Source organism: Odontomachus brunneus, unplaced genomic scaffold (genome assembly GCF_010583005.1).
Source record: "Odontomachus brunneus isolate Ranch 3 - 2012 unplaced genomic scaffold, Obru_v1 Obru_scaffold_036, whole genome shotgun sequence".
In the NCBI taxonomy this organism is placed as follows: domain Eukaryota; kingdom Metazoa; phylum Arthropoda; class Insecta; order Hymenoptera; family Formicidae; genus Odontomachus; species Odontomachus brunneus.
This window is the reverse complement of record NW_022639486.1, coordinates 2,350,359-2,361,853: the sequence shown is the minus strand read 5'-3', so window position 1 is coordinate 2,361,853 and position 11,495 is coordinate 2,350,359. Positions and strand designations below refer to the sequence as shown.

Below are 11,495 nucleotides of genomic sequence, written 5' to 3'. Positions count from 1 at the left end.
ATGCATTTGGGAAGGTGACTACGGGCTGTCTGACGCTATCTAGCGATATTGTGGCAAACTGAAGTAACGCGGGACTTTTGAATCGGGGCTACTTTTATTTTATATCTGTAAATTAAAAGAGAGTTTCAAATACGTATTTTCAAATTTATATTCACAATTTAACAACATATTAGATGTCCTTTTTTTTTCAAGTTTTAAAATTTAGATCTTATTTTTAAATAGTACAACTCAACGACTGGTCAGACATCATTTCTTATTTTCATATATTATTATTATTAATTATTATTAATTAATAATATGAATTTGAAGATTTTTTTATTTTCGATTTAACGACGTATCAACGACGTAAACGTAAACTTTATTCTTCAGTGACACAATCAAACTGTCGTAAACTTTTGTTTCTATTTATTAATGAGGGAAAATATGATCGGGCAACGAATTATATTACTAAAAAATAAAATTTCGCGCAATATATTAAATAGTAAAAATTATCGATATAGAAATTTAAAAAATTTGGAAATATCGAGAAGATAATCGATAAGAAAGAATCGAGCATCGATTTATCTAATACTCGTATCTGTCTCATTTATCTTCAGTGTAAACGTTGAAAAACCGCTCGATAGTTTAAAAGCGGCGGTTGTGTGAACACATGGGCGAGAATGTTCGCATCAACGACTTTAAGACAAATCATGTCGTTTATCGGTCTCTTTGTTATAATTTGCACAATAATAATATCCACGGCACATAAATTAAACGTACCTCGAGTTTTGTTACCTGTATTCAATAATTTCGCTGTAAATTTTACGCTAGAAGTGACGGACGATGGCTGTTACAAATGGTGATTATTATTGTTTATCATATAAAATCGTTACATTGTAATATGTTTTCTTTAAATCGTAACGAAATGAAGTTATATAAATGCATTATCACAGTAAAAATTGACTTTTTCGTTATAAAATGTATTACCGGTGTTACTATAACCTCATTAGTATGAGTGTCTCAATGATATCTACCTTTAATGTTAAATGTAGTACTTACAGTACTTACGTACTTTTGAGAAAATTATAATAATACAAATTATATAATGTTTTTTCCACATATGTTCTAAATTATTCAATTAGTATCTATCTTCTATATTTTTTAATATTTCTCCTAGGTCATCTTCACGTTCTGATATCATACAATTGATTCCTGTGAATGAAAATTTTGAGAGGACATGCTCATCGGCGATATTAATTCAAACAATAACAAGAGAGTCAACGAGGAATACTGCTATTGTATTAGCTGAGGATATTAACACTGGTTCCTTTTTACGATGCGATGTCATAGTGGATGCTATCTTTTCCTTAAATCTCAGTACTACTACAAGAAAACTATATATTGAAGATATACCTGAAGCATTTGAAGTACGAGCATATGATGAACAAGGTAATATCTAATTAAATATACTTGCAAAAGAGAGGGAAATGTAGATTTAGATATGAAACATATAGCTATACTTTAGAAGCAAGTTTAAGAACAGATTATAAATAATTACACAGGAAACCAGTTTACAACTCTAGCTGGCATAGAATTTCTGTGGGAAATTGGTGATGCTGATAGACGCATACCATCTGATACTAAACCTATGAGTAAGGTATTGCGCTTTATGACTTATGAGGAGTCGCAATATGAAAGACCTGCTAGTATAGCTGCATTGGATAGTATTGGCAAAAGGGGTCATATTGTTCTCATAGAAGGTATCAGGACTGGTACAGCTAAGGTAAATCTATATTTCAATAAAACTATGTATGATATTGATGCTTCCAATCTGGGAAACTATTACAGTGGTAGCAGGATTTCATATTTCCAATCCATCCTTTAATACATATGAAAAAGTTCTAATTCAATGATTGTAAAAAGTCGTCCAAAAATTGCCCGGATTGTAAGAATTAAATAACATTACTGTTTTTAAATGCCTCAGCCCATGGAGATTATCAATTTTCTGAAATAATTTTTTCAAGGAGAAATTTTATTATAGGTATCCGTCAGATTGCCACACTCAGAATATAAACATGTTCCAGCCATAGAACTCGAGTTAATTGTCATTGCTAATTTAATCATTATACCACCGGAAATAACAATAATGACGCACGACAGTTTCAAATATAAAATAATGCACGTAAGTCCGATCTACTGAATTAATCATGTGTTATTATATAAATGGTGCACAAGGTTCGATGGCAAAAGGTCGAGGAAAAGGAAATCCTTCAACTTGATATTTGCATCGATATTTTTCCATTAAATTTTCATACGTTATATCCGAATAATTTAAATTTAATAAAGAAGACTTTTCGTTTTCTTTCTTGATTGATTATGTATTGTCGTCTTATGCTTGACGTCAATTTTTGCATTCTCACAGACTCGTCAAGGGCGATTGGAAGAAATCAGCCTGCCTTCGAGCCAATATTATCTGAAGGCTGAGAATTCCGACATACTAGATATCGATAATGATTACGATGTTGCGTATGCGCGTAAAATGGGACGTACGAAGGTGTTTTTGCACGACAAAAATGTCCGTGAGGAGTATTCGGTTATTCTACCTTCCGCCACAGTTAACGTACACGAAGTGACCAAGATTTCTCTTTCGGTTCTACCGAACAGAAATTGGGGATTGATTTTAGGTCACACTCATGAGATTATTGTCGAGTTATATGATAGGTGTGCATAATATTTTATTCCGTTATTTTTGTATATTCAATTCTTTTTGCATATATAACTCTCTTATTGCATCGCAATATATGTAAATTACAGCAAAGACCATAAATTCTATATCGGGGAGGGTGTGGACGTCTTTATGAAGATAGACGAACAATATTTTGAGTCTAAATTGGCAACACAAAATGGCACTTATATTGTTGGAATACCGATTACCTGCGGAACGATGACTGTAGAGGCGACATTGCGCGGTATAATCGATGAACACGGCAGGAAAATCACGTCCATGCCGCAACTTTTTACGACAGCTGAATTACTAATACATGAGCCGGTCAAAGTTCAACCTCGTGTCTTGGCAATCCCGTGGGATGTTGCAAACAGATCTAGGTAAATTTTTTCCCATATCATGTTTTTCACATATTTTGGTAGATATCTTGGCTAGAATTATATTTACATTATTATCTTTATCTTTTTCTTTATCTTTTTTTATTTGCGATAAACAAAGGAAACAATTTATTTTAAGTCAATTTTTTTGTTATCAGTTATTATTTATATATTAATTTTCAATTGCATTTTCGAAAATGAGACGGGGAAGAAATATAAAGAAATCAAGAATTAAGGAAATAAAAAAGAAATCGAGAATTCTGAAAATTGTAAAAGTTACGGCAAATAAATTACTGCTTTAATTTGACTCAATTTACTACATTGTACTTCCGTTTCAGATTTGACATAACATTGAAGTCAACCGGTGGAGACAGCTCGTATGTTTGGTCCAGCAGGCAACCATCAATAGTAGCAGTCTCTCAAAATGGTGGTATTAGGATTCTGTCGCCAGGTTCGGCAGAGGTGGTCGTTGCAATGGCTAGAAATCAATATAACAAGGACACCGCGAAGATCTACGTGTTGCCGCCCTCGAAGCTGAGGATAATCGAATACAACATGGAGGCGGCTGTGGGAGAACAGATCTATCTGCACATCGCGTTGTTCGGCAAATTGGTCAACGGCTCGGACGTCAAGGAGATACCCTTCAGTGACTGCAAGGATGTTCATTTCGATGTGCACATACCGGACGGGAATTTCGTGCAGGACTACAATAAAGACGTCCAACCGGTTGGGGCCGCTTGCGCTGTGATAATCGTCACTAATTATTGCTGCATCGGGAAATCTGACATCACCGTAGCTTACAATCTGAACGAGAATAATGTCTATCGATATCTAGTGGATAACGTTACTGTCTCAGCGTACGAGCCGCTCATGGCAATACATCCGGAGAGCAAAGAAACGTTACTCACGTTAGGTTCTTCGAGGAACGTGGTGTTCAAGGGCGGGCCGCTACCGTGGACCAACAGATCTCGAGATTACTCGCGGGAGATACATTTGTCTAACGAGGAGATTGCTGAGGTAACAGAGTACGAAGATCCGTCAAACGTTGGATCGCTTGACTGGACGGTCTTTAGGGTGACTTGCAAGGCCTTAGGCAAAAGCACGCTGACATACACGGTATCGAACGTGCCGCTGTTTCCTAATTGCAAACATACTCACGCGTTAGAAACGATTGAAGTCACTTGCGGCAAGCCAAGGTACATGTATCTGCAGCCCGAGTTCAAGGACAGCAAGAACTGTCCGATCAGCCAAAACGCAGATAAGATAATCGCGCACAGCGGCAAGCACCTGAAGATCTCCGTAGTTGTTAAGGACGAGGACGGCAAGCGTTTCGACAATTTCACGAGCCTGAACATAGAATGGCACTTGGAGCCATCAGATGGCGGCTTCGTGGAGGCGCCGTCTATGACGATAGAGGAGACTTACATCGACATGAATGTGATTTTGCCGAAAACTCATTATCAGAACATCATCTTCAAGAGATACCACGGCACTCTCACATTGTCTGCAACCGTCACCGGTTACCAAAAGCACATCCTCAACAGATTAAAGATTACGCCTGAATGGCCACCGTTCCCAATCGAGAACAATAAAGGCATATTGGAGACTCCATTAATAGAAGCTTCCTTAGAAGCGACTCTGGTAAACGACACTGTCGTCCAACCGGATAAATTGATGATCTTGAACGACCCGACGAGCATATCCTACTTGCAAGTCAGTCAAGGATCTGGTTACTATGAATTCGTGCTGAGCTCTGATGAGATCGCGGACATCCGATATTTGGACACGACTCGGACAGTCAGCGTGATCCCGAGGAAGCCAGGTGTGCTGCGTATGACATTGGTGGATTTATGTCTGCCGTCCAAATCGGCGGAAGTGCACGTGGAAGTGCAGCAGCTGGCGATAATCGAGGTGGATACCGTGAGCAAAATCGAAAGAGGTAAATGCGTGACGGCCACGCTGAGGTTGTACGACACGAACGGTCATCTGGTGAAGTTACCATCGCAGAGCGCGTTGGACTTTCTTGCGGACATCGACAACGACTACATCGAGATCAAGCGGCTGCCTGTAAACGAACAAGGCACCGCGCCATACGAGAGGATACTTTACAAGATCCACGGTGTGTCGGAGGGTGAAAGTCGACTAACTTTCGTAAAAAAAGGCGGGATACGGAGTGACCCGATCACGTTGCAGGTGTTCTTGCCGCTACGGGTGCAACCGCGGAACCTGACGATACTAATCGGCACCATCTATCAAGTGCAGACTGTCGGCGGGCCGCCGAATGCCGAGGTCGAGTTCTCGACTGAGAGCGGCAACGTGGTGCATATCGACCGCAGCGGTATCTTTGAGGGCAGGTCGGCGGGTCAAACGAAGGTGCACGTACGAGCTGTCGGCTTCGACGCCAGGGGCAACAAGGTGGTTTACTCGCAGGATCATGCGGACATACACGTACTACATCTGGAGGACGTGAAGATCTCGACTCCTGTGAGCAGAGTGAAAGCAGGTGCCACGTTCCCCATCTGGGCATTCGGCATACCCGATTATCTCACGCCGCTCATCATCGGCTCTATGCAACTACCGCTAAGTTTCATATGGTATTCAAGCGATTCCGGTTTGCTGACCCTGCACGACATGTACGAGGGTACTGGGATCAACATCAGGTATCAAAATCAGGTGTCGCTGAGAGCGAAGGCGCTCAGTCCTGGTTTGGCGACGATTTACTTGAACGTCACTATGCCCTGCAACATGCTGTCTGGCTGTAAGAACGACGTCACGTATACCACGTTCGTGAAGATCGAGATCTTCGAGGAATTGCGTCTGATCAATCCGGCGTCTTCGTGGGACGCTTCGCCGATACTGATGTCACCGAATTCCGTCTTGCGATTGCGGACGAATCGGGATAAATATGCCACAACCACTTACAGGATCCTGTCGAGTATGCACGGCAACGAGTCCGCGGATTCACGCGCCTTGACGCCCGTCACGAAAGACGTGAGCGTCGATAGGGACGGAGTCGTGAGGTCTGGTGATAATTTTGGTCAGACGATCATTTCCGTCATAAGTACGGAAACGTACCACAAACAAACTCTGACGCTTGTTGTCGAGGTACATATCCCATTCGTTTTGATTTGTTTCACTCAAGCATATTCCTGCGCCCTAAAAGCGAAAGAATTAATGCCCATCTCTTGAGTCTTTAATAGTAGAAATTTTAGAATTTGTAATTGTTGCAGGTCAAACCTATCCATTACATGATGCTGTCTTTGAAATCCAACTTGCGAATACGGAATGGCGAGGAACTGAACATGCTGCCGAAGGGAATGGAGTTGGATTACAATGTCGAATATTACGATAATGTTGGGAATAAATTTGACGCAGCTGAGACCAGCATCAAAGCCATGCTGAACCGTGTCGACTTAGCGTCGTTTATCACAGGCTCAGATAATATCATCACCGCTAAGTTTTTGGAAAATGGCGAGCTAGTTATGAAGGCTTTCAACGAAAAGAACCCGAACGGAATGTTCGATTACGTTCACATGATGATTGGCGATATCGTGTTTCCGACTAAGGTACTTTTGCGTGTTTAGTCGGCAGAAGTTATTAAGTTAAATTAACAAAGAATTATTTTTAAATAAATTCTTCTACTCTGATTTTTTAACTTAATAAATTGATTCGTTGTTAATTATCAAGTTAACTAACCAGTTATCAAGTTTACTTTCTCTAACGCAATGTAAATTGATATTAATTTAACTTGCGAGTGATAAATTATATCAATATAATAGTTACAGCTACCTTTTACGAGTATCGTAAAGTAAAATTAGTAATGTAAGTAATATTTTTGCAGACCACTCTAACTGTCGGCGATATAGTGTGCTTCTCGATGCCACTCCTTTCATCTGACGGAGACCCAGGATACTGGCAGTCTTCCGCGCCTGACATATTGCTGATAGATCCTATTACAGGAATTGGTCGCGCACGAAGCGCTGGACATGCCATTGTAAAACATAGTCTTGCTACTCAAGTGCAAAGCGAGATAGAAGTCGATATTCTGCCGATTTCGCGGGTAATTGCAAAATATTAACAAATTTGATCATCTTATTGTCCTGATAATATACTTTATATATATCTTACTATATAATATATAACATCGCACACAGGTATGCATCGTTCCTTTGAGAGGAAGAAATATCACCGGCACGGAGACATTTAGCGTGCCGCTGGTGCTGAAGAGCAAGGACGAAGAGATCAAAGAAAATAACGTCTTAGCGAGAGGCCTAGGTGGTTGTCGGACGTTATCGTCGTTTGCACTGAATGCGTTTCCCTATACTTGTAACATTCAGTTCGTATCGTCGACTTCGTCACTCAATGTAAAGGATCTATTTCTTGTGAAGCAACGATTCGATATTGTAACAGGTTAGTACATTTTCACATACATTCGCTTCTCCTCTCTTTTTTATCTTTAAGCATAACTTGCGTAATTTGCCTAAACATTAATTCGATTCGGCTGTATTAGTAATAAATCGTGAAATAAGTTCGTTGTTATAATTTTCTTTTCTTTATCACAGGCTTCTATTACTGCGACATTATACCGATAACCTCTCCATCTGTAACCACCAGCACATTGGTAAGCCGCATTCAAATTAGTGCTCAGAGTCGTGACATCGAGTCGACAGCTTTGGAGCTGACTTACTTGCCACCTATGTATGTCAACGTCAAGGAAATTACGTTTGTCACCGGTCAAAGTCAAGGTACACCTGCTGCAACGTTCGAGGTGTATGGACTGCCGGCGGTATTAGAGCATCTCACGGTAGGTTGTGTACACTTTATTTAATTATTTGCGATTCTTAAGTATTTAAATTATATGCCACCGTGCTTTTGACTAGATCGACGTACCTGAGGGTATAACCATCACCTGGCAACAGTACATTTCTCGATCTGTGATGCAGTATAGACTGCGCTTGATGCGTAGTCAAGATGAAATTCAGGGACAAAAAGTGTTTGTCGCGAATGACTTGACTAAGCAAAACATATCTGTAAGTGATCTGTACGAATCTTAGCCGTGTCGACCGACGACATAAATAATGATTATCACATGGCATTGTGTGCTTTGCTTCCAGCTTTACATACGTATGTCGAGGTACAGCAATTTCATCCCTCTATCCGGAATACAATGGGTGGATTACATGTATTTCCACAGATATACACTAGGAACATTTTCCGTTATCGCGATCACAATTTTCTATGGTAAGATCGAACTTAAAATTTGCCCCATGCTTTTTAGCCTTTTCAGAGGCCAAACTTAGTGTTTTAAATTTCTTAATTTAATTAATTTAGAAATTTAGCATATTAGTGTGTTAGTGCTTCTTTTTGAAATTAAGGAACGTTTAATAAGTTAATCAATCTAATTTCTATATCTCTTAAAAAATATTAGCGTCATTAACGCGTGGCTTCTGTATTTTTTTCAGTATGGAAAAACAGGGTAGCGAACATGAACTTGACTGTCAGAAACAGAGGCATTTTCGGTATGTATATTTATTGGTCTGACTCAGTGTCTTTACGATATGTTTAGTCATTTTTTACCTTTACTTTTTACTTTCTTTGCAGCCGACAAGTCTCCGCTAATGATGAGGAAGAGCGGTATTCCCTCTACAAGCACCTCAACTGCATTCACCACATCTAGCCCGCGAACTACGCACTCCACGCCGCCGAGTCCATTTTCAGCGTTTGAACGCAGTCAGTTCGGCGAGAGAAGCGTCTATGGTGATCCACGTGGTTTCAGCACCATACGGTAGAAGAGACATGATAGGGTAAAGTAGGATTCATAGATGTCTGGACGATCAACGAAGATTCGTTAGGATGACATTCGTTACGATATTAATGTTGAGAAATTTTCGAGAATTCATTGTAGATGTTTAAACAAACATGACTTACTATGACTGCTCGAACAATTAGTGTGTAAGTTTATACGGCAGCCTAAAATAGATTTAGTAACAACCGTATTTATTAAACTCTCGCATCTAATTGGTATATTCTTTTAGATCTAGAAATATACTCTAATCGGATTCAAGAGTTCACTAACTATGATAGTTACTAAATTGATTTTAGGCTGCTGTTGTAACAGGCCTCAGTATCTTCGTTTGACACAATCAGTCAGATATGTACATATATCGTTGTATACATTTTGTAGTGTTTAACAACGTTACAATGTTTGATTTTGTATAATTGTGTGATGCGTGCATATTGTGTGCGTGTGTGTGCGTATGTGTACAAACGAGAAATACGATTGCATCGCGACTAGACTGGATATTAATGATATTGCGATTACATACACTCTTTTATCTTAATTCATTTCAGTGGCGACGTGTACAGCTAATCACAAAGTTATATTTTTTTTTACACGAATAAGTAAAATGGCAATAGACTTACCGTTATTCACACTGTAATAACGCGATATCACGGGAAACACTTGTTTCTCGTATCTCATAAGATTGTAATACTCCATGCATCGTCATTTTCATAAATAATGTTTATTACAAAAGTAGATGTATGTTAGTGGAACAGTTGTGCTCCCTATAATAATATAAGAAAACGGAAGATGACCTAGATGTATCTTAGAATACGCGATCAGTGTTTCTTTGTGTTCTTCAGCAGTTTCTCGTATTTACTCTTGCTCGAGTACCACAGAGCGAACGGAATGGCTAGTGGAGGTAGAGTCATCACAGCAAACGCAGCCCAATCAATCTGTTTATCACACGATTATATCAGTGATGAAATATCGATTTAATGATCGCCAAATCGCTATTTATCACGATTATATCAGTGATGAAACATCGACTTAATGATCGCCAAATAATGGCTGCATTCAGCAGAGAAAGCTGCTTTGGACAATTTCTCTTTTGACCTCAGTCTTTTGATCATTTATACTTACTACGTGAGAGGAGAATTGTTTGTCATAATCCCTGTATGCTACAATAAGTCCTTCGCCAGGCTCACTGCTCACAGCTACCTGTAGTCTGGGAGCATCTTCTTTGCGACGATACAAGACCTCAGCCGAGGTAAAGTTAAAGAATCCAAACTTGCGCGGTCTCACTACAACTGTATGGCTCACGTTTGTGTAAGGTGGCACACGATCTATCCTGGCGTTCAATTCGCCGCTCACGTGAGTAAATTGGTCTGGGTGGAATGAATTGTCTGTGATCTCAACTTCAAATGCAGCCACATTGCCAATATTGTAAATAGTGTACTATAGAAGGTATAATATATTTCAGTAATATTTTCGACAAATGTATTCAATATATTATATATGGTATGACATCTGCCATGTTACCTTAATAACTATATCCATATTTTCTACTAGATATTTGTTGAGTATTTGTTTGGAGACTAATAGCCTAGCAGCCTCTTCTTCCTCTTCTGCGTGTACAGCTGTAAGTAATACAGCGACAGTTGCGAGCAAAATATGCCACTTCATTCTGTAAGATTTAAATAGTTTTGTTTTAATTGTCTTATTATTATATCTTATACTATCAGACATATTCCATATAAGTTCATCAATATCAGTTACCCCTTGTCCACAATCTTGCTTTAATTCCTAAGTCTTAAGAAATTGACCAATTACAGTTGATTATTTTAAAAATAATCAACTGTGGTTGGTTAATTTATTACAGTTTAAAGATTAAAGCAAGGTTGTGGACAAGGGATTAGTCAGTGTATCTTATAATTCTATATTGATATCTGTTAGATTTTTGCAATGAATAAACATCTGCAATTGTGAAACAATTGTTTCATTCGAGTACAATCATTGTGGCTATTATTAATTCATTTTAAATAAGAATTTGTACTTGTCTCTAAGATTACATGCTATTGTATAGTTTACTTTTTATGAAGATATTTGACTTGTTACATTTTTTACTGATACATTTTTACTTTTACGAAATAATTAATTTCTTAAAGTTTTACTGTTACAATTATTTATCAAGTTTTATTGTTACAATTATCTTATTGCAAGTAAAAACTTAACAACTCTTGACTACACTATAAAGTAGTTTTCACAGTTTTTATAATTTTGTGAGAAAATATATATTTTGTAAAGATTTTAAACGCGCGCGAATGAAAGTCTTGTCAAACTCACATTATAACGCAGAAGACGTCTCACAATCAGTAATTGTTATTTTCGCCTCTAACACAGCACAACTCGTATGCCACTTGGTTACTCCATACGGCGAGACAGTCGGCAGCCGCAAAATAACTCGCCAAGTGCCAACAGCGCCCCGTATGCTGCCACGTTTCCGATATGGATGATACACATACGTACTTCCGGTACGCGCTGTAAGCGGCAAGATGGCGGCGACAACGCGACTGTCAGCTGATTGTGACACTTGACGTGAATACTTTGCAGAATGTCGTGAACGTAATTT

General features: G+C 38.9%; 2 protein-coding genes across 2 annotated transcripts; one reads left to right on the top strand and one right to left on the bottom strand.

Moving 5' to 3' along the window:
- The first annotated feature begins 609 nt into the window (after nt 1–609).
- LOC116843916 (nuclear pore membrane glycoprotein 210) lies at nt 610–9,432 on the top strand. Its single transcript, XM_032814858.1, has 15 exons — nt 610–838; nt 1,157–1,428; nt 1,542–1,762; nt 2,021–2,161; nt 2,402–2,700; nt 2,794–3,084; nt 3,420–6,186; nt 6,312–6,647; nt 6,923–7,141; nt 7,236–7,491; nt 7,644–7,885; nt 7,962–8,111; nt 8,196–8,322; nt 8,544–8,600; nt 8,683–9,432. Exons 1-15 carry the CDS (start codon nt 660–662, stop codon nt 8,868–8,870), a joined length of 5,745 nt encoding a protein of 1,914 aa, XP_032670749.1. The 5' UTR covers nt 610–659; the 3' UTR covers nt 8,871–9,432.
- A 153-nt stretch (nt 9,433–9,585) lies between these two features.
- On the bottom strand, nt 9,586–11,424 carry LOC116843921 (translocon-associated protein subunit beta). Its single transcript, XM_032814869.1, has 4 exons — nt 11,210–11,424; nt 10,406–10,550; nt 10,007–10,321; nt 9,586–9,819 (listed from the first exon to the last, which is right to left on the bottom strand). Exons 2-4 carry the CDS (start codon nt 10,547–10,549, stop codon nt 9,703–9,705), a joined length of 576 nt encoding a protein of 191 aa, XP_032670760.1. The 5' UTR covers nt 10,550; nt 11,210–11,424; the 3' UTR covers nt 9,586–9,702.
- Between the last annotated feature and the right edge of the window lie 71 nt (nt 11,425–11,495).